Below are 24,842 nucleotides of genomic sequence, written 5' to 3'. Positions count from 1 at the left end.
AATGTGACGGTCAATCCCACTATTCGTTGGTAAAAGAGTAGCCCAACAGTTGGCGGTTGGGGTGATGACTAGCTGCCTTCCCTTTTTGTCTTACACTGCTAAATTAGTGAAGGCTAGCGCAGATAGCTCTCGAGTAGCTTTGCGCGAAATTAAAAAAAAACAGACAAAACAAAACCCTCAGCAAACTCAGCAGATAGGCCGATGTGGCTTTTCTATAAGAAAACACAAACACGCTCTTTGCAAATGAATTACTTCCATAATGAAACATTATTCAAGAAAATAAGATTAGTCTAGTCAATTTCAATAGGGAGTTATTGATCAAAAATTACATATTTTTATACCAAAATTTAGATATCTACGTCGCAAATTGGAGAATTAGTAATGCAGTGTGAAAATATAATTTAATAAAATAGTTATTTAAATTATTGTAATATGTTATTTCACCTATAAATCACCATTTGAAACCTGTAAACAATACAATAAATATAAGAACAGACCAACAGATGGCATCATACGTTCCCTGCGACTTTCTTGACTTACAATGCTAAATTCAATGGTTCGATACCCCCCCCAGTAGATAGGTCGCACATAGCTTAGTGTGTAGCTTTTAACTTAAAAACAGTGGATTTATACATATAATTAATGTACAGCACAAAAGTAGTGGTGAATGTAAAAGGTTTTAATAAAATTATAGATAACTGAATACCTGTCTATAGGGTTTTTACTGTCAGTGGAGAAGCTAACGTGCTTGTGGCTCGGGATCATGTGTCCACTTACATAAGATCAGAGTAAGATGATTAAAAGAACCTATCCCGAGTTAGAATATGCATTTTTTTAAAATTACATTTACAGAAGATCTTGAAAAGTCTTTTCTTCAGTTTTAATTGTTTAGTTATATCCCTATAATTTCTCAGTATTGTTGAAATTGAGATTAAATATCTATATATCCAAAAATGTTACACAAATACACAGACTTTCATAGGGTGTCCTAACTTTTTCACATGACTGTATATATAAAAAAGCCTATTAATTTTTTTTTTACAGCCACAATAGCAAGGTTCAGAAAGATATTGTTTATTATAAGCATTATGGGATATGTTCTGAAATCATCCCCTGCAGTTTTCAGCATCTTAGGGGATTAGTGTCTGCCACGTAGATCAGCATCAAATACTGGAAAATTGGATCATTGAATAAGATCTTAATCGTATAATCACTTCAGTAAGCTTGTATTTGTAACTTCAACAAACTGAACTTGTAGAAACAGAGCCTAGTAAAACATATTAATCTGTTTTACAAACAGCAGAAGATAATTCTCATTGTTTGTTGAATTTTCTTCATGGTAGAAGTCTCAATATTTAAACATTTTTGTTTTAAGATTATATCATTGAACACATAGATTATCTTAACAAGATAGTAACCAAGAAGAACAAATAATAAACTTTCAGTATATGTAACCAGACACTACAAAAGATGTAGTGAAAATAAACACGAAAACACAAACATCAAATCTTTTATTTATGAGACAAATACATTTTTTAGTCAACAAGAATGACACATTATGTTCATATGAAATAAAAGATACTTTGAAAAACATTACCGGTTGTCCTTTGGCTCCAGGGAATCCTCTAAAACCTTCTGGACCTGGAGGTCCTTCTACTCCTTCGATTCCATCAAGCCCAGGAGAACCAACCTCTCCAGGTTCTCCTTTTGCTCCTTTGGTAGCTCCTGGGTATATCAACTCTCCAGGGTCACCTTTAAAGCCCTTTCTTCCTTCCATGCCATCAGACCCTGGTCGACCCTATGTATATGTAAATTTTCTTTTTGCATAAGATAAATTAGTAAATAATAATTATATTGAATGAAAATAAATGCTTGCTCCAAATACACCTATAATGATATAGCTGTGCATTCAAGAATTTAAGCAGCTAACACATTTGGTTTTATACTATATCAGATTAATACATAATTGAAAGAAAAGATTATAATTAAAGTAATAAAATGCTTTTAATTCACAGTAGGAAACACACAATATCCACCATTTGATACAATAAATCTACATTCGAAATAATTTAAGTGTGTTCATCTTACCAATATAAGTTAACACATCTTATCTTTCCAAACTTTTCTTTGATAGCCTTAGGGTTTTGCATAAATAATCATTTTCTATATTTAGTGCAATACTCTCTGAAGTATTTTCTTTTTGTATGTAAAATCATTTATTATAACAGTCATGGACAGAAAAAACATATGAACTTTATATCTGTTATACTCATATATTACATAAATAACATTATGTAACACAAACTTTGTTCCTGGATAGTAATGTATTATTTCTTAATTGCTTATGTTCTAAAATTACAGAAAATGGCCATTATTCCCTTCAAACTTGCTTTTGTGACCTGCATAATGAATTTTAGAAATTAACCTATTTTCTATGTAAAAATGGGTAAGCTTGCCCATTTTCATTTTCATAAGGTCTGAATAAAACAACATATGAATCAAGATATATATATATTTATACTAAACTTATATAAAAATGTTTAGAAGTGAGTAGTTTTTCAAGATTTCTGACTGTAATGTAAATCACTTTCATGTATCAGCCCCCAAATATAGTTTCTCATTATGTTTTTGTTATATGCTCCTTGGTAGTGGCATTCAAAGTCCAGTATATCTTGGTGAAAGCGCTCGCCTTGCTCCTCTGAGTATGCTCCCATGATCTCCTTGAATTTATCAAGATGAGCGTCAAGGATATGGACTTTCAGAGACATCCTGCAGTACATTTTGCAATAGTTCTTCACCAGAGCCTTAACCAGTTCCACATAATTTTCAGCCTTGTGATTGCCCGAGAAGTCCCGATCAACTGTGACAAAGATGCCCCAAGATTCTCTTTCCTTCCTACTGAGTTTTTGTGGAATTCTGTGCACTCCAGGACCTTCTTTATTTGTGGTTCAACGAAGACACCAGCTTTGACTTTTGCCTTGGACAGCTAAGGGAAGAAGTCTCAAAGGTACTTGAAAGCTGCAGACTCCTTATCAAGAGCCATGGCAAATTGCTTCATAAGACCCAATTTTATGTGTAATGGTGAGAACAACATCTTCTGGAGGTCCACTCATGGCTCACACTTGACCTTGCAGTTTCCCCAACAAAGAACTCTGTCCGTTGTGGCCAGTGCTTCCTGTTGTAGAGCTCTGCAGTGTCCTTGCTGTCCCAAAGGCAAAGATAACAGGGAAACTTGGTAAAGCCTCCTTGGAAACCCATCAGGAATGCCACCATTTTCAAGTCTCTGATAACCTCCCATCCATACTCGTCACACTTCAAGGCTTCTACCAAGGTCTTGATACTGTTGTATTCCTCTTTGAGGTGCACCAAATGAGCCAGGGGAAGAGACAGATACTTATTCTCGTTATAGAGCAGCACAGCTTTGAGGCTTCTACAACATTCTAGAAAGTTCTTGAAAATTCTTGTATGTTCGAGAAAATCCTCTCTCAGCTACTCAGCACTGAATGTTCTGGAAAATGGGTAAATTTGAAAATTTCATTACCCAGGTCACAAAAGCAAAGTTTGAAGAGAAAAACATGTCTTTTCCATTTACTTTAGGCATAAGCAATTGGGAAATAACACTTTCTGCCCAGGAACAAGAAAAAGTTACAATTTTGTTACATAGTGTAATCTATTGTATCAATCACTAGCAAGTTATTATTGCAAGCACTTTGATCACATGCCTGTTCATTTATAATGATTAAGTTAAAGAAAAACACTTCAAAACATCTTGTGACAAAACCTTACACTAAATTAAATAAAAAATATGTTCAAAATTTTAAAAGATAAAAACTTACTGGAGCTCCTCTCAAACCAGGTACACCTGGCTTTCCAGTTTCTCCTTTTCTACCTGAATATCCACGAAATCCTGGAAAACCTCTTGGGCCATCAGGTCCTAAATATAATTAAAAAAAGAAAATAATGATTCAACTAAATAACAAAGTCAAAGTTTTCAGATTATAAATCATAGAGAACAAGTAATTTGTCATACTGTGTTCTTGATAAACAGGTTACTTTGATGTAAAGGAAGTTACACTGTGTTATATTCTCTGTGATTAATCTATCTGAAAGCTGCATTTTTCAGCTAGTACTACAAAACATGTTATAGTCTCTGCATTCTTATAAAGGTGTAATACAGTTTAATATAAGAATTATTTCAGATTAAAATTATATCCGATTATTTTATTTACAGAAAACGTAAAATTATGAAGATATAATATAGCCATAACATGCACATCATTATTGTTAAATCCTTGTTTTAGCAAATATATTATTTACCACACAACAAAACAGTTTCAAACTTTGGTGTCCTAACACTTTAACACATTTTGGTGAAATCAGGTATGCTTTCAGAGAAATCAGTGAGATACAAGAAGTTCAAAAGAGCACAGAACAATTATTAAAACTAGTTGAGTATCCACTCTCCAAACACATACACATATGTATATATTTATATATTCAGCTTATGAGAAACTCTAAAGTATGCAATAGCAAAATGTCAAGGAAAGATACAGAATTACATACTAAAGTGCTGAAATGCCTAACTAAACTTTCCAGATTATAAAAGTTAATAGTATGGCAATCAACTCATTTGTTTACACTATTTCAGAATCACAAAAGATAGTTTTTAAGTAAAGAAATTACATTGAAAACTGTAAAAACAGTTAACTCCTTAAAGTTGATGGTAAATCAAGGATAAATCTAGCACACAGTTACCTTATCTCCACAACACTTGTAGATTAGTGGATCTAGGAGTAGTATGTGGAAAGAGAGAGATAGTAATTTGTACTGGTGGAATGAAAGAGGTAACTCAGTTTAAAATGAAACAAAAATAAATGTTTGTATTTGCTGATGAAAACAGAAGAATGGCCAGTCATACAGGTACAAAGGACTATTTTGTTCCTATAGATTAAACGTAAAAGTAAAATAAACTGTAATTAAAGGTGAAAAAAAATGATTAAACAATCTGAAAGAATAAAAAATACAAAGTTAAACATTCACAAAACTTCAACAAGTCTTGCTTTTAAAAGACAGAAATGAATTTGCTCTCTCTTGAAAACATAAATAACTCTGCTCAAAAACTGCATTCACAATGAACATTCTTTCTGTAGTTGACCAACCATAAAGATAGACCAAAAAATCTAAAAGCAACTCTACTCCATGTAACAGTCACAAAATAGTATTCCATACACACAGTAAAATAAAATACAACTATTTCACGAAACAACAGATTTCATTATCAGACTTGCAACAGAAAGTAACACTTCAAGCTGTTTTAACACATAAACTCAAATATATCTAGCATATTCCAAAACAGAACCTGGATTTTTTTTTATTCCTACAGGTATGATATATATACACAATATAGCAAAATGAGATATGTATCAGTTGCATAATATACTAGTGCCTACTTCACAAAAAATCCTGCAACATATATAGTCATACTAGAGATTGCTCTGGTGAAAATCACCGAGTGATATAGAAGAAGTAGAATATACAACATACATGACTTCAGTAAAAAAGTAAACTTCATTATAATAATATATTTAAGAATGAACATTAAATTTCAATTCAGTTTTCCATTTCTTAAAGCTCAAAAACTCTGTTCCATTAAATGTTTTTTAACTGAAAAATAAATAATTTTGTCAATAACTTTCGTTTCCTACTAATATGAACTTTTAGTGTTGTTTAGTTCTAGTGACTAGCAAAAACAGTTAATCATAACAGTTTTATATAATCACTCAGATATGACAAAAATTTACTCAGATATTTAACATTCACTAAAATCTAAACAAACATTAGCTAAAAAAAATCACATTTGTTTTTTTAATACTAACCCTGCCGTCCATCATCCCCAATATCTCCAGTAGTACCTGGCTGTCCTGTTGGACAGAAACCACAGTCATCTCCTTTAGGCCCCTGAAAACCTGGCTCACCATTTCTACCTGGAATTCCAGGAGATCCTGGTTCTCCAGGAGGACCTGGAAGTCCATATTGACCAGGTGGTCCAGTTTTATGAACACCAATTCCAGGAGTACCTTTTGGTCCTATTAAAGAACAAATTCATGTATATATTTTACAGCATAGAAACCAACTGTAATTTATTTTATAAAATACATATTAGGTTTAAATTTTAAAACTTATTTGGTTTAGTACTAAAACACTAGTTTTGTTAACTGTTTTTGGAAAAACCTACACTGGAAGTTTTGTACAGTAAAAAAACACAAAAAGAAACAATACCTGGTGGGCCTGTGTCACCTCGTTGGCCAGGAAGTCCAGGAACTCCAGCCCAACCACGTTTTCCATCTTCTCCTGGAGAACCAATGACAGTGTTTCCAAGCTGACCTTTATCACCCACTAGACCTTGCAATCCTGGCACACCAGGTATTCCAAATGGACCTGGTTTTCCTGGAAATCCTATAATACAGAAAAGGAAAGTAAGCAATTCAAAGTTATGTTGTTGTTTTTTTATATCAAACGTATCAAACTGTATTTGAAAAATTACAGATATGTTTTTCTCTAAAGGAAGCATTATTTGTAAAAGTTATTTTACACAAAACGGTAAACTCTATGAGGTTACTATAATAAAAAAGCAAATGCTAAACTTGAAATTATTCTACGTTGCAACTTTTGAGAAAATTTACAAAAAATTAAAAGAATAAATGCATTAATAATTCAACACTCCAATCTAGTTTTCCTCACATACAGATCTAGTTCAATTCAGTATTTCAAAAAAAAATTTAACAAAACAAAATTCAATGTACAAATAATTCTATCATTTCTAGCCCAAACTATTTACTGTATATTAATGTACATATCATGGCTGATTTCAATCACTCTTTGTAAGTAAAATAAAAAGGAACAATTACAGCACAGTAGAGTAATAAAATAAAATATACTGAGAAATATATATATTTTTTGCTTGAAAAATTTCATAAAACACTAAGTAAATGTCCTTCACTAATATTTAGATACACTTAATATGGACATAAGAACTATTATGGTAAATATTTTATGTCTCTGTGTTCTGTTTCAATCAATTTTACTATAATCTGTTAAAAAGCAATAAAATTATTAATTCATTAACTTTGTCACTAATTAGTCATATATAAACAATATTGTCTGACATCAAGAAAGCTTTATGATAAATGTATGCTGCTCTTATATAAACAGAAGAGATCGATATTTGAACACTACCATCTTCTCCAGGTTCTCCTTTGAAGCTAAGTCCTGGTGGACCTGGTTTACCTGGAGGACCTTGGAGACCTGGAATTCCCGGATAGCCCTGATATCCCACAGGTCCAGCATTTCCAGATTTTCCTGAAAAAAGAAAATTTGAATATTAATATTATGAATATTAAAATATTAATGAACAAGGCTAATATTTCAGTTAATGGTTTTTTTGGGAGTTTTCTTGAGGTACATACATAATGTGCTCAAAAGTAAACACTCACATATATAAGTTCAAGTTCTATAAAATCAAAAATTAAATTGACAGAAACAAGGATACTCATTTCTGGAGCAATAAAAAAATTCTACTTTCACTTTGATATAAAGTAATATTTTACTAATGCATGTACTTGTATTGATCCCCCAGTATGTTTCTCTGTGATTTTGTGCATTGACCTAAACACTGGTTTCCTCTCTGCAATAGAATAAACTATCATTGTCTGTTGTTAAATTATTTAAATTTCAATTCACTCCAACTTTGCTCATCTCCTTCTTTGAAGCCTGGTGCCCATTTCTGCTGTTTGTTTGATCATATTTTTCCAAACAAGTTTTGAGTAGTTACACATCCATTAAGTTCACTTCATGTTAATCTGAATCTTACTGTTTTTGAGAAATAACTCAGACATTTACTTACAATTATTTTACTGGCAAGATTTCTACTGGATTGTCATGTATCATGTAAAGAGCAGACTCTGAGTAAGAACTAACACTTCTAAAGAGTTCTACTATCAACAGTGCTTCTTCACACCCCCTCTTCAGAGTTTTTATATAATTCCTACTGAAACATAAAGTTTTGCTTCCTTTTGTCACATGGAGTAGTTTGTTTTTGTTATATTTTATACGTGGCTCTTGTGTCTTCGGAGTTATGAGTGCATTAACCACACCAATACTGTGAATAGAATAACTACCAGAAATCTTGTAGGTATTATGCTGGTGTAATACTGTCCAATTGAATGAATGATAGCCAATCACAATGTAAACTATTTACACAAGACTATTGCAATTCATTTTTATAAGCTAAAGTTAGAAGCAATCTCATAATATTCACATTTTATACCAATTTTATTCACTCTTTCCTTAATTATTTTCAATATTGTATTTTAGCCTGAAACTTCCATTCAGCAGCTAAATGAACACAGTACCTGGATTTCCTGGGTCACCTCTTTCACCCACTGGACCCTGACGACCTGGGGAACCAGGAAGAGGTTCACTAAATGGGATTGTTGGTCCAGGTGGACCCTATTGTGAGAAAAATTACTGATGGATAACAAAATAAATGGATGTTGATGTGCAAATAGTAAAAAATATATTAGTAAAGTAACCTTAATAGATATAAGAATCATAAATTGAGAATAGCAATATTTTCTAATATTAAATAAATATACAAAAATTTGCTTGTCAAATGATATTATTGGAACTCACAGGTGGACCCTGAATACCATAATTTCCCAGTCTACCATCTTCTCCAGGTGGTCCCTAGCAAGAATATAAAATATTTTGATTTAGACATGACATATATAACTTTTGTAAACTACAACTGCATCTTCAACAATGCATTATTAAATCTAGCCTATATCAAAATAGAGATAACTTTCTGTTTCAAAATTCTGTAAGAAACATGTAAGTGTAAAAAAGAGAAAGGAAACTTAAGCACTCCAAGAAACAGCTGTATAGTTGAATACTAGCAGATCTGTGTTTTCTGTGATTAATATCATTCACATTTTTTTCAATCAGTATTTTCATATAAAAGCTCTAAAACTATTAGTTTTTAAAACTTTATTTTTACATCTCTCTGGAAACCTTAAATCACTTGAATATTCTTCGTACTGACCTTCTTTCCACAGTTGCTTGTTTCTGTTTATTTTTGTAATTTATTGAGCCTTTAAACAGATGTTCCTGCACACTCCTTCCTTCCTAACTATGGAGTGAATTTATATATATATATTTTTTTCTTCCTGCAAATACCCTTATTGGTTATCATGAACACTGAGCATTTACATACATGTTTTGTTATGTTCTTTAATGTTTACTGTGGACATTGAATCTTAAAAAAAATTCTTTTCTTTGAGACTCTGTACTGATTACTGTGAACACTGGACTTTTAAACAGGTCTTCATCCAGTAGATAATTTACAAGTTAATGTACAAATTAACCATTAAATACATCCTCCTTCTTCATAAATTCCTTGCTAACTGTAGAACCTATAAAACTTTTAAATTAACTTTCTTCCTGTAGACTCCTCACTGGTTGTAGAGGATGTTGGTTCTATACATAAAACCTCTTCCAACAGACTTCTCATTAGTTATCATGGTCATTGAACTTTTAAATGCACTCTATTCTACAGACTCTTTGATGAAAATTGAGCTTTTATATCTATGTACAGATAAACAGATCAATATCACAGCAATAACTGTCTTGTAGACTTATTAAACATTTTTTATGACAGTCTAACCTGAGAAAGAAGAAACATGAAGACTAATGCACAAGGCCAGATTAAGCTACTGTGGGGCCTGTAGCATATGTTATAAAGTGCCCTAAATTAAAAAAACAACAAATTTTTAACTTGCATAGTAAAGTAATTGTATTTTTTCATTTGCTACATAGCCTTATAATACGACAAATATGTCTGACATTTCAATAATGGTATTACTTACATGTCGGTATCAGTTTCAAATGTCAAAAGTAACAAAACCACAGTTTCCTAGATATAGCATTAGCAAATTTGTTGATGATACTGGAAAGGTCTATTTCATACAGAATTTCATGTTCAACAATCTTCAGCCATGAATTGCGAAAATTACAAGTATGCAAATACTGCACTTTTTGGCATGTAATGCCAAGTAAATTTTTAAAGCTTTCAAGATCTACTTATAGAGTGTTCCATCTAGATTTTGTTTAAACAGAAACAATTTATGGACTTTTGTGTTTTGCTTAAAATGCATAATGAAATGAACAATCCATTTCTATCAACATAGAATTTGGGAATGTTAATAGCTTGAAAGCATTTAGCACGGGCCCTTGAAAGTGAAGGCCTGTAGCATATGCTACTAGGATAATCTGGCACCACTAATTTACCTCCCCAGTAACTTATCTTGTCCACAATGATTTGTAATTACATACTGTAAAAAGTTGTTAAAACAGTCTCCAAGGTATAAGTCATTTCCAACATTACCTGGAAATCATTTGAAATTATTATGTACCATTAAAATAACTAAATAATTTTTAGAATCTTGAAGACTTGACAGAAAAAGGGCTAAAAACTCAATCAGAACTAGGTTATCATAATATAGAATCACACTAAAAAATTAATCACCATCAGCTAGGAGCTACAGTGAAAGATTTCTATAGACACTGTGAATATGAAGAGGTTAAAGATATATAACAAATACAAACTAACATAGAGACCCTCTAATGTTTCTATGCCTATTCACCAGACAGACATTAATTTAAATGAGCTAGAAAACAGTTATATTATAGACAGTCTTAAAACTTTAGAATTGTAACACTGCCACCAAAATTATAGATTAAAATATATCAGCTGTGATTAGATCCACTGTCTTGTCTAACACCTTGAACAGAAACTATAAAAGTGAGAGTGGCCACAGTCTTCCAAAAACTGAACTGCTTTAGAATGAATGTCTGAAATTTTACTGAGGGTTCATGTTATTGATTTGTTGAAGAATGAGACCTAACCTGAATGAAGCACTACTCAGGACAGTAAATATTATTTTCACAATTGGATAATGGAAAGAAGCAGACAAGAAACATGCATGTACCACATCAAATGAAAATGTTATAACATTACTACAAAAGTTGATTCCTCAGTTTGTAACAAAATATGAAATACTCATTAAATTTCACTTTGATCAAAGTTTCAAAATGATGTTAAGAAATACTAGAAAAGTCTTTTGGTTATAAAAAATATAATCACAATACTTCTTTCCTTTAAATAACAAACTGTAGAACAATATAGTAAGTAACAATAATGAGAGACAGAAAATATGCCAAGCCTCCTCAATGAATAATAAAACAGCAATATGTGAGGTAAGACTATACTCCAGCATTTATATTTATTAGAGAAGTTAAAATACCATCATATCTCTCTTAAGATCAATTCTGAGGTGATAATGAAATAAGGAAAACTTAACATTTACAGTATTTATATGATATCTATAAATTTACCTATAAAAAGATAAAGTTAGTCAGTAATAAGTCAAGAAAACATTATGACATCAATCTTACATGTCTGAATTTCAGCATAATAAGAATATGCACTTATAAGACATGAAAATCAGAGATGATTTCTCTGGTGTGAAGTTGAAGCAAAAAAGTAACATTTCATTTGTTGGAGAAAATAGAACTATCAGTCATTTAGTTGGAAAGAACTGGTGTGTTGTTATAAATTAAATTAAAAAGTAATATAAGCTATATTTAAAGATGACCAAACAATTAGCAAAAGTAAAACGTTGAAACATGTACAAAACTCCAACAGTAAGTCTTGACTCCTTCAGGATAGAAAATAATCTTCTCTCTCTTGAAAGACAGAAATAAATCTGCCCCAAAACTGCACTCATAATGCAGTCTCTCTGTTGCTGACCAATCAGCAAGATGGACTAAAAAATCTGGAAATATCACCCTCCATGTGATAGTCAAAAATCAGTCGTCTATACACAAGGTAACATAAAATATGATACAACTACTACATGAAACACTAGACAACTTCTCTGATCCAGCCTTCCTACATAAAGCAATGTATCTGGTTGAATTTTAAAAGTATGATCACAACCAGATTTAATGCATACAAATTTCAGGATTTAAAATATCTTGTAAGTATCAAACATAATTTGTGCAAGAATAAATTATGTAGTACTTACATACTATGAAAATACTGATTTTTTTATGAAAAAAAGTAAACTGATCTGCATGTTAAAAACAACAATTACAGAAGTTGAACTTATTTTGAATAATATTACAATAGGAAGTAAAACAAAACTTTTAAAGGTGATAAAAGTATTAAGTTCTACTTCATTTCACATTACTGAACTATTATCTATTTAAAAGAAAAAGGGAAGAATATTTTTTAATACAGTGTTATAATATATAACATAATACAGGGTTATGGTCTCTCTCATTCTCTAATCTTACATGTAATCCAAGTTACTCACTACAAAATATAATATAAAGCTACCCAATCACACTAATAGCTTCAAGATTTTTATTTTGTTATAAACAGAATTGTAAGGTTTCAACAAGGTACACTTGCAACATACAAATATGTGTACACTTCAGATTTGTTTTATTCAGCTATATTTTACCAGTATATACATAATGATAAAGTTGTTTCCAAACAATTCATATTGTAGATATTATAAAAGAATTATTTAATAAATAATTGACTGGATTTTCAGTACTCTTGTATTTAGATTAAATACAGAATATAGTATCAAATGAAATCTTTTTTTTTATATAATTTATTGCTAGCTACGTGTTTTTACAATATCTCTACATTTACTACCAAAAACAAAACTTTCAGTAGAAACCTTGCAAATGAAAAATAGATTGTCATCCTTTTCAACATTATTAACATTACAAAAATATATCTATGAATCTAAATTCCTTACTAATGACTCTGAATTTGGCACTTCTCATTCCAAAAATCCAGATGAGACTCTTAACCCCTTTGGAACAAAAAGAAGAAACACCAGCACCAGATCTATTCAGCCTCCCCAGTAATAGCATATATGACATATACACTGCTGGCCAAAATCTTAAGGCCAATGAACATAAAGAAAAAATATGCATTTTGTATTGTTAGACTCAACCACTTATTTGAGTAGAGCTTTGATAGATGAAAATAAGAAAAGGGAAAATAAAAATAAAAAACTTTTTTAGCATTTAATAAGGAAAATGTAAACACTATGAAATTAGCCTAGATACTAGCTGGTCAAAAGTTTAAGACCATACTGAAACAAGGCATTAATCGGTAAATATGTTAATGAAATTTAGTCATTTGTATTCAGGCATTAGTGTTGCCAACATCTCCAAATGACATCTCCTATGTTAAATTAGGTAAAAACATGGCAAAGGCTAAAAAGTTGACAGAGTTTGAACATGACAGAATTGTCGAGCTGCAAAAGCAAGGTCTTTCTTAATGTGCCATCGCTGGTGAGATTGGGTGTAGTAAAAATGCTGTTGCAAATTTCTTAAAAGACCCTGAGAGATACGGAATAAGAATTTCAACTGGTCAGCCCTATAAAATTTCACCGGTGTTGAGCAGGAGGATTCAACAGGTTGTCCGGCAAGACACCAACTGATCATCAACCAGATAAAAGCCCTTATAGACCCAGAATGCAGCTCAAGAACAATAAAATGGCATTTTAGAGAGAAAGGCTTTAAAAGCCCTAAAAGTCTTCAAAGCCATGCCTCTTTCTTTGGTTATACTTTGCTGAGAAGCACCAAACATGGGACGTAGAAAAATGGACAAAGGTTGTGTTCTCTGATGAGAAAAAAATTTAACCTGGAAGGTCCAGATGGCTTCCAACCTTACTGGCACGATAAGGATATCCCACCAGAGACATTTTATACACAACACAGTGGAGGAGATTCTATCATGATATGGGATTGTTTCTCCTTTCATGAAACAATGGAGCTTCAGGTTATACAGGGGCGTCAAACAGCAGCTGGCTACATTGGCATGTTGGAGAGAGCATCCTTATCGACTGAAAGCCCTCGCTTGTGTGGAAATGACTGGATCTTTCAGCAGGACAACGCTGAAATCCACAATGCCTGCAGGACAAAGGACTATTTCATGGCGAATAACGTGATTCTTTTGGACCATCCAGCATGTTCGCCCAAACTGAGCCCCATTGAAAATGTTTGGGGGTGGATGTCAAGGGTAGTCTATAGAAATGGACGTCAATCCCAAACAGTGCATGATCGTCATGAAGCCATCTTCACCACTTGGAATAACATTCCAGCCAGCCTTCTGCAATCGCTTATATCGACCATGCCAAAGTGAATGTTTCCAGTTATTCACAATGACTTCCATGCAACTCACTACTGAGACTTCTTGTTGGGCATTTCCTACCCTGTTTAGAACTTCTTTTTGGTATGGTCTTAAGCTTTTGACCAGCTAGTATTTAGGCTAATTTCATAGTGTTCAAATTTCCCTATTAAATGCTAAAAAAGCTTTTTATTTTTATTTTCCCTTTTCTTATTTTCATCTTTCGAAGCTCTACTCAAATAAGTGGTTGAGTCTAACAACACAAAATGCATAGTTTCTTTATGTTCATTGGCCTTAAGATTTTGACCAGCAGTGTATATACATTAACAAAAGAAAGTTACATTCATAATAATCGGACTATCACTGACATCATATCAAAGCTTTTAATCCTTTTTTTAATAATTAGTCTAACTTTGATACGTTTTATACAAGAAGGACTTGCTGTCAACCTGAAACTCTTGCCACAAAACATAATGATGTTACCAACAAATTAATATCCAAAAGCAGCCATGAAAGAGCATCTACAATGTTATCATGACATTGAAAAAACCTTACAACTACAGGCAAGAATCAATTTTGTATCTTAAAGTAGCCTGCTTTAATTATATACTTGCATTAAATTGATATTACTGATATGAATCAATGACTGATTCTGCAGAATGATAAAAATACAGCCCATGGAAATTACCAGCATTTATATTTAAAATCACTAAACTTATAATAAACTCTAACTTTTCATAATGCATATTACATAGGATAAGTTTACTTGCTTTAGTCTAATAAATTAAATTATTCTTTGAAATGCAGACAAGATTTGATTTATATTGTAAAATATTTAAAATAAATGAGAAAAGTATGTGGAACTACAATTTCACAAAATAATACAATTAGTCTCAGCAATACCCTTTACATTTGTATTCATTTAAAGTTATAATTCTTTTTCCCATTTCAGTTACATAATGTTACACAGAGCAGAAAAAATAAGTCTAAGGTTAGGCATGTTAATAACTTTTCTGTTCTTTCGAAAATTCTTTCACAAACGTCTTGCAAATATCATTGCAATCACCTGCTCGAAACTTAATGAAATAAGGAAAAGAGTAGGTAAAAGTATTCATGAGGCAAGGATTTGTTTTTTAAATTTTGTACAAAGCTACACAAGGACTATCTGTGCTAGCTGTCCCTAATGTAGCAGTGTAAGACTAGAGAGAAAATAGCTAGTCATCACCATCAACTGCCAACTCTTGGACTACTATTTTACCAACAAATTCAAAATATATTTTACCCTTATGCCAGGTACACCATCCTCTCCTGTAAGACCTGGCTGACCTTTCTGACCTTTCACTCCTGAGGGTCCCAGAGGGCCATCTTTGCCTCTTTTTCCCTAGCAAATGCAACATTAATTTTTCATTTTCACATTAATGTGTACAAAATTCTATAATACCAAAAAGAATATTACAATAACAAATTATTATTTTACAGCATTGAAGAATAAAAAAGGAAATGCTGAATTAAATCAATTAAATACAAAATAATATGCACTAAAAATCAATTAAATACAAAATAATATATACTCTAAAAACCTAATAATAAACAGGGACCTCAAATTAAAAACGTCAAATTCAACACCAGTATTGATATTAATTGATATCTATAAATTATCCAATTATTAATTACCAATTTGGTACTTCAAGTGTTTAAAACTATAAGCATGCAAAACTACCTACCTCATATAAAAAATAACTAATGAACATGCATAAGTTACTATTGTCATATATCAGCTTCATACATATGTTTATTCACAGCTTTATAGGTATATGTACACATATTATGTAGAATCATAATACAGTCTCAAATTAAACTTCATATTTGTTTATCAATAACTTACTCTTGGTCCTGAGTCTCCTCTTTCTCCTTTCTCTCCTTTAGGGCCAGGTACACCAAAATTCCCCTAGATATTATAAGGTGAAATTCTAAACATTATTCTTGATGTCATAACTATCTTCAAAAGAAAAAAAAAAGATATGCAAACACATACTTGCTAAAAGTATGAAAACATTTAGCCATCATCCGTAATCATTATTTCATTCAATATTTTTTTTATTCAGCCTTGTATCCACTTTCTCATTATTTTTCTATCATTGTTATAGTTTCAATTAGACATCTCTTTACCTGTCCTTCAGATTTCTTTCCATCTGATAATCATGTATGTTAATCAGCTACCTGTCATTTACCCATGCCTCTTATAAATCTAGTTTGCATGTACTATTATTTGTCAGTTCATAGATTCTTCCAATGACTTTCACAACTTAATTTGCTTTCCATTTATAAAGTAGCTGTGTATCAATCCTATCAATTATCTTTCTGGCCTGAAATTTTCTATCAGTTTCTTTATTCACCCATTATCTATCAATAAAGCATATAATAGATAGCATAACCTTAGAATGTACAAATATTTAATAAAATACTTGGATTAATAAACATGAAACATAATAAAAATAATAATTTTGATAATTTGCATCAGTTAAGTTTATGACAAATTACACATATAAATAACAATTATGAAATAATTGTGCATATTCAGTGGTGCACAATTAATGCTTTTTTTTTCATTGTTTAAGACACTTATCTATATCTCATTAAAAATTATACTTACAATTTCTCCTGGACTTCCATCAAAGCCTACTTCCCCTTTTGCACCTTTCTCACCCTACAAAAGTTAATAAGGTATTTTTTTATATATTTAATAAAACTAAGAAAACACATATCCCAAAATGTTATTAAACCCCTATAAACGTACAAATGCAAAGACAGAAAATGGAAGTAGAATAATTTAAGAAGCTAATTTTAAAATTGTAAGCATGATACTAAAAATCAGAAAAACACATTTTCACACTTCGAAGTAACCAAGTATTTCTACCATATATATTGCATATCAAAATGCTATAACTTACCACAAAATACTGTGTACAAAATCAGCATTTTAATACAAGTTCAGGCCTATAATAAAATTATACAGGTAAAATACCTTGTACATTTAACTTTTCTCGGGCAAAAATTATTTCCAAAAAAAAGATAGGTCTTGGTCAATGACATTTTCTTTATTTCTAACAATATTTTTGTCTTTATGAATCTTATGCATCATATACACTGAATAAAATATCAAATAATAAGTTATTTGAATAAATTTTAAGTTATACTTTAACTGCTCCTAAACATCTGTAATTCTTTTATTAATTCATAAAGATATATGTCACAATATTCAAAACTATATTACATATTAATATTCCATTTACACTCTTTAATTCAGGACCACTACATAAGACATCTTAATAAATACCAAAGTTTAATTCTTACTTCGTCTGGAAATCAAACACAACATAGCTCCAGTTTACTGCATCAGTGTAAATTATAAAATGTGTCTTGCTGATAGATTTTTAAGATACTCTAATTCAGCCAATAGGTTCAGTATTTTCTCATTACTTTTTAAGCTAACTTGCTTTGCACAAAATGTTTAACATTATATTTACTGGATTTTATACAATTAACTAACTTCAGCTGTATAATTAAACATCAAATTGACTAATTTTTACACAACTATTATCAGTCACATATTTAACACTAAAGTTTAAATTTTATTTTGTACCACACCTCGATATCAATTATCTCCACAAGCATAATTTATAGTTCACTTTACCTTCTTGAGTTATATACCCTCTATCATTCAATTCATCTTAATTGTGTTAACTAAAGGAGAGTGTAATTAAGTGATTTACATATAATTTGCATACTCCTTAAATAAAGTGTTAAGAATAAGATTAAAGTTTATTATGACATTTATTTTGAAATTAATATTACTAATATGTGGTAAATTGTTTTTAAACTTCATTAAGAAAATAATTTAAGATATTACCACCTAGACCCATTTAAGACATTTCTAAAACCTTACAGCATCTTTCAATCATCAACTTAGTTTTTGATCCTCTCACATTTTACTATATTATGTGAACTCTATTTTATTTTCTTGAGTATTATTCCTCAAATATGTTTTAAATTAAATTACTTTTAAGATCTTTCATTATCATTTCTTTTCTTCTTTTTTTGATATTCCCTTGCTTTCTTTTAAACTGTCTTTTCTTGTTTAAACTATTAAAAATTGATTTATTCCTACTTATTCTTTTCAGTTTTTATTTGAAATTTTACTTTAAGTTTTTTAACAAACTATAATTTTGTTGTTTTTTTTCTTATCATTTGATAATCTTTTAAGCTCCTAGAACTATTTTAAATATTATATTATTGTGTATAATGTTAAACTAAGAAATAAATAACACACAATATTAAAAACTTTTACATGGTTAAAAACATTTTTTTTAATTCAGACTAATTTATGGCTTCTGAAATGTTGAATCTACATATTTCAGTATTACCATTTCATTAACAGAGGCAGAATTGCAAAATATAAGCGTAAGATTTATTCCTTGTTAGCCAGATCATGTGACTTGTGTCAAGGTTTACAAGTTTCGCATAATTATCAGGGGAGATTCTGCCACATTCTTACACAAATATACACTGTACTTTCATTCATATTTAACAATTCATTAATTGTTTTAATTTTATTACAGTGGTACCTCGGTTCTCGAACAACTCCCTTCTCGAACAATTTGGTTTTCGTACATACTGTTTGAGAAAAAAATGTCTCGATTGTCGAACATAAACTCGATTCCCAAACTAAGTGGCTGTGTCTCAAACCCCTGAAATAACCTGACTGATGACCCGAACGACCCTTTGACCATTTTCGGCCCACTCCAAGCTTGCCCAAAACATTTTACCTGCACCTGTTGCTCAGTCCACACCCCTGCTAAAATCTGCTGTGAATGTTCTCGTTTTTCTTTTTGGTCTTTTTTTTTTTTTGTTTTTCTAAATATTCTGATTAAATAAGCCACCATGGGGTCAAAGAAGGATAATGAAAGCAGCAAACCAAAAAAAAAAGTTGTTAGAGCCACAATAGAGATGAAAAAAGATCTCATAGTGAAGTACAATAGTGGTGTTTGCATGTCTGACCTTGCTACACAGTTTGGTATGGTGAATTCTACAGTCTGCACCATACTAAAAAATAAAGAGGTCATCAAAGGAACTGATGTTGCAAATTGAGTGACAGTGCTTACAAAACAAAGATCACAAACAATGGAAGAGGTAGAAAAACTGTTATTGATTTGGGTAAACGAAAAACAGTTAGATGGTGATAGCATTTCTGAGACCATCATTTGTGAGAAAGCAAAGCAGTTGCATGCGGACCTCCTGAAAAACACCCCTGAAACAAGTGCTGATACAAGTGATGCCTTTAAGGCTAGTAGGGGGTGGTTTGAAAAATTTAGGAAGAGAAGTGGCATAAATAGTGTGGTGAAACATGGGGAGGGTGCCAGTTCTAACAAAGACGTTGCTGATAAATTTGTTAGGGAATTTAAGGGCTATGTAGAAGCTGAGGGTTTTATTCCCAAGCAAGGGTTCAGCTACAATAAAACAGGCCTCTTTTGGAAGAAAATGCCAAAGAGGACCTACATCACTAAGGAGGAGAAATCACTGCTAGGACACAAGCCAATGAAGGACAGGCTAACTCTATTGTTATGTAGTAATGCGAGTAGAGACTTAAAACTTAAGTGTTTGCTTGTGTACCATTCTGAGAACCCAAGGGTTTTCAAGAAAAATAATGTCCTGAAAAGTAAAAAAAAAGTCACATGGAGGGCCAATAGCAAAGCATAGGTAACCAGGCAATTTTTTATGGAGTGGGTCCATGAAGTGTTTGCCCCAAGTGTAAAGAATTACCTCATGGAAAAACAGTTGCCACTCAAGGCCTCTCTTGTGATGGGCAATGCACCTGCTCACCCACCAGGCTTGGAGGACGGGTTGATGGAGGAGTACAGTTTAATTACAGTGAAGCTCTTGACCCCTAACACGACTCCTCTCATTCAGCCCATGGTCAAGCAGGTCATATCAAACTTTAAGAAACTCTACACCAAAGCACTGTTTCAAAGGTGCTTTGAAGTGACCTCTGACACAGAGTTAACCCTCAGAGAGTTCTGGAAAAATCACTTTAATATCCTCCATTGCTTGAGGATCATAGACAAAGCCTGGAGAGAAGTGTTTTTGAGGACCATGAACTCAGCCTGGAAGAAATTGTGGCCAGACTTAGTAGCAGATAGAGACTTTGAAGGCTTTGAGACTGAGTTTGTTGTTGAGGATATTGTCTCACTAGGCAAGTGTATGGGCTTGAATGTTAGTGGTGATGATGTGGAGGAGTTGGTGGAAGACCACAACACTGAGCTCACCATGGAAGAAGTCCAAGACCTTCAGAAAGAGCAGCAACAGAAGGCAACTGAGGAAGTGTCTTCAGATGAGAAGGAGGGAAGGGAGGGAGAATGTTCCTAGTTCACTAATCAAGGAAATGTGTAGAAAATGGGGAGAGTTACAAAGTTATGTAAAAAAATTTCACCCTGACAAAGCTGTAGCAAACTGCAGCATAAACCTTTTCAATGACAATGTCATGTCTTACTTCAAAAACATTTTAAAATGCAGGTAGAAACAAACCTCATTAGACAAGTTTTTAGAGAGAAGTAAGTCCAGTGAGTCTCAAGCAGGTTGTAGTGGTGCAAAGAGACAGAAAAGAGAAAGAACCCCAGAAAGAGAGTTACCTGATGTTTTCATGGAAGGTGGCTCCCCTTCCAAACAATAATAACCCTCCTACTCTCCACGTTCCTCACCACCTTTCACTTACGCCATCAGTTCTCCTCAGCACAGGTAAAGTACAGTTAAATTTTCATTTATTGTTTTTTTATTGTGTTTATAGTTTTTGTGGTTGACTTTATGCATGTAAGTATTATTATATAGATATAAATAAGCAATATTTTTACTTAAAATGCTTCATAAAGCATAATTTTTGGAGGTCTGTAATGGATTAATTTAATTTACAGTATTTCTTATGGGAAAAATTAATTCAGTTTTCAAACAGCCTTCTGGAATGGATTAAGTTCGAGAACCGAGGTACCATTGTATTTCTAATGATTCACAGATATTATTGGCTCTAATACCCTTTTGTTGAGTCAATATTACTAGTTTTATTCCCACAATATCTTTCAGCCCTTTCATTTCATATGCATGCACTTTCAATGACAAATAAAATGGATAAAAGTTTCAGACCAATATTATAGACTGCAGGCAAATCATCATATTAAATAGCCAAATATATGGCTCAAAAGCATTCTTGTTTGAAATATTAAAAAAAAACATATGCAGGTAAAAATACTTTATAGAATTTACAGAATTTATAGAGAAAATCAAAAATGTCAAATTGAATAAGGATGATTTCTTTGTGTCATTTATTGTAGTGTTATTATATACAAAAGTTCCAGTAGAAGATGAAATTAAGTGTTTTGAAAGTACATTGTTATAAAAATGAAACTTCAGCAGTTGAAACTACAGATATAATTAATCTAACAAAGGTGTGAGTGTGTGTAAATAAATCCTTTTTTCAGGTTGACAATGTTTTATTATTAACAAAATTAAGGATTAGAATTGTCATCCTCACTTTTACCATTGTTATGTGACTTAAATATAAATTCCACATGAAACAAAGGCCACAAATGGTGCTAATTGTAAGACTGATGTTTGGATAAAGTATGTAGATGACACATTCTTAGTGCAGAGATATGGTAATAAGACATTAAGAAAGTTCACATGCTATTTGAATAACAAAGAACCATTTGTGGAGATACAGTGGTAAGGCATGAACAGAATTTATATGCTATTTGAATAGCACAGAACCATCTATACAATGTACACATTAAATTGAGAAAAGTAACAGTTTGCCTTTTTAAATGTATTGGTAGGAAGGACTGGAGAAGGGAATTTATAAGCATCTATTTATTAGAATGCTTTTTTTGTTCTTATGCCACTACACCAGGAATCATGTTATACTGAAGAACAGAAAATCTCTGCATTTTACAGATTCATAGAATCTCAAAGATGTGTACAGAACAAGAGAACTTAAATTATGAAAAAAGTTAGTCCTAATAAAATATATAGCAGTTGAAAGAGGATTGAACTCAAATACTGTAGATAGATCAATTAAAAAATTCACTAATGTGGTAATAACAGATCAAGATATTACCTCAAAACCCAATTACAATAAAATATAAATGTAATGTGTAGTTTTGCTATATTTTCCAGGTTTAACTATTAGTTTATTCAAAGTGTTTAAAAGAAAACAACAAAAATTTTACTATGTATTTAAACTATTGAATAAGATAAAACAAAGTTTGGTAATACTAAAGATAATATACAGTTAACAAAAAAAATTGGAATTTTTCAAATTGAATGTGAAAGTTTTTACCTTGAGCAGTCAAAATGTAACTTAAAATATTCTTTAACAGAACATAAGGGACATGTAAAAAAAATTCAGCCATGGCAGAACATGAATAGAAAATACAATACAAGATATTATGGTAAAAAAACAGTAACACTGGATCAACCAAAAGTTATTAGAACTCATAATATCCATGAATCTTTAGAAATAATAAAGTTCCATAAATATAATAAATTATTAAAGAGTGGTGAAAGTCGAGTGAATATGTAAGAATATGGTAGGATCTCCTCTGAGAACAATGCAGAAATAGTAAACCTACACACAGATCACATGACCTGGCTAAGAAGAAATATATATGACTCTTATATCTTGAAGTTCATTCCTGATGATTAAATGGTATATGTCAAAACATTTCAGAGGCAAACATTTACCTCTGAATAATGTTTCTAATTGTGTATTGAAGTTAACATTCTGTATTATTCATTATTAAAATTTATCTTCTCAATCTTGACCAAAGTGTTACCTTTTCACCTGGTTCACCTTTCACTCCTTGCTTAAAATGTGCAATATTAGGATCTGGAATCACTCTCCCTGTTGGTCCTTGCAGTCCCATATCTCCTGGAGAACCCCTGTTGCCCTTAGATTAAAAATAACCTTCATAAATATTACTTAACTAAGGTACAATTTCTTGGTTTAAATGCACTGTATAAGACTATTGTTATATACATTGTGAACTGTGGTGTCTATCCGAGTGTCCATCTGTTTTCCATTGGAAAAGCTGTGCATTCAGGTAAAGCTCATTCACTTTTTAAATGAAGGGAAACCAAGCACGAATAATGTTGATTCTAAATTTTATTTTGCAAGCAGGATATTCTGCACTAAATTGTTAAGAATTAATCACACCATGATTCACATTTCAAAATGTGATATAACTTAAAGAACATAAATGTAGATTTATTGTGTGTTATTGTTGAGTTGCTCTTAGCATGACTGAAAATTGCAACAATTACTTTTTCATGGTGGGCAGTATAAGTGGCTTAGAGCTTTGGCTCTGAATGAAACAAAGAGTGCAAGAGAGTTAGCTTTCTTAAAGTCAATGAAATAATTTAAACAGATAAGTTAATTTAAACAGACTATTTAATTTAAACTTTTATTGTCATTGAGAGTGGGTACTTTTGCTAAATTAACTTAAAATTTTCCAGTTACTGGGGGCAGATACTTTTGATTGTGTGACCATTTACAACCATGCTCTTCATGCATACCAAATAATGCATTTATAATAACTTTTCAGCTAGCTTTCACCTTTCTTCAAAAATATTTATACGTGCTTTTAAATAATACTAAGAACCATTACATAGGCGTTAATGAGACAATATACTACTGTGGAATATGAAAAGAAAAAAAAATGAAAATTAAAAAAAAAATCTCAAATCACTCACAAAAGTAATTGATTTTACAAATTACAGCTGTAATATTAAGAAACAAAGTATAATAACAATAAACAAAATTTGAAATATACAATTTATGGTAATGTTTACACACTTTAGTGTACTCTCATTCAAAAATGGATGTTTGCAGGATTAAAAAGTTTTCACATGTATATTACTATATAAACTTACATATATGTTTATAAATAATGGCTCAAAAGTTAGTTGTCTCTTTGTTTAAAGCTTTTATTTGTAGTTATTATTTAATATGTGCCAAAAAACTCATTTTTCCTTTCTCAATCTGTGCTTATGTTATGTTTTCATATACCCGTAAATTAATGTGAAACATATATAAATCAAACAAAATTAGCACACTACTCTGGGGCAACTAGCTTTTAGTCCACTATATATATATATACCCACACACCTGGACAGACAGCAAGAAAAATGAATAACTATTCAAAATAATTTAAAGCCAACTAAAGTCATGCAGTCACTGTTTACAGCTATTAAAACACCATTAGCTCTGTTTAAATGATGCAATAAGTACCATCATTAAAAAAGGATGAATATTATTCAGTACTTTTGAAGGTTTTGTGTGACTTGATAAGCTCAATGAGGGCCACTATTGAAAAAAACTAAAAGCTATCTCTAATATACATATCAATAATCAATACAACAAATTATGATACTGAAAAATCCATGTTTTAATTCTGTTTTTTTTATTTCTTAATTCAGCTTTTTTTTAAATAATCTTCAGAAAAAATAAACAGCTATTTAGATTTTA

At 31.4% G+C, this 24,842-nt stretch overlaps 1 protein-coding gene across 2 annotated transcripts in view; it reads right to left on the bottom strand.

Moving 5' to 3' along the window:
- LOC143225550 (uncharacterized) overlaps nucleotides 1-24,842 on the bottom strand; it is a 107,480-nt gene that overhangs the window by 37,674 nt on the left and 44,964 nt on the right. For both annotated transcript variants that reach the window (XM_076455203.1, XM_076455205.1), the window contains 11 exons: nucleotides 23,152-23,265; nucleotides 16,926-16,979; nucleotides 16,158-16,220; nucleotides 15,555-15,653; nucleotides 8,692-8,745; nucleotides 8,412-8,508; nucleotides 7,237-7,359; nucleotides 6,280-6,456; nucleotides 5,877-6,086; nucleotides 3,837-3,934; nucleotides 1,598-1,798 (listed from right to left, as the gene is read on the bottom strand). In XM_076455203.1, coding sequence (XP_076311318.1) covers nucleotides 1,598-1,798; nucleotides 3,837-3,934; nucleotides 5,877-6,086; nucleotides 6,280-6,456; nucleotides 7,237-7,359; nucleotides 8,412-8,508; nucleotides 8,692-8,745; nucleotides 15,555-15,653; nucleotides 16,158-16,220; nucleotides 16,926-16,979; nucleotides 23,152-23,265 — 1,290 coding nt within the window. The remainder of the gene's footprint in view (nucleotides 1-1,597; nucleotides 1,799-3,836; nucleotides 3,935-5,876; nucleotides 6,087-6,279; nucleotides 6,457-7,236; nucleotides 7,360-8,411; nucleotides 8,509-8,691; nucleotides 8,746-15,554; nucleotides 15,654-16,157; nucleotides 16,221-16,925; nucleotides 16,980-23,151; nucleotides 23,266-24,842) is intronic.

Source organism: Tachypleus tridentatus, chromosome 9, assembly GCF_004210375.1.
Source record: "Tachypleus tridentatus isolate NWPU-2018 chromosome 9, ASM421037v1, whole genome shotgun sequence".
NCBI lineage: Eukaryota > Metazoa > Arthropoda > Merostomata > Xiphosura > Limulidae > Tachypleus > Tachypleus tridentatus.
Note: the sequence above shows the minus strand (reverse complement) of the source record. Positions and strands in the feature narration are given on the sequence as shown.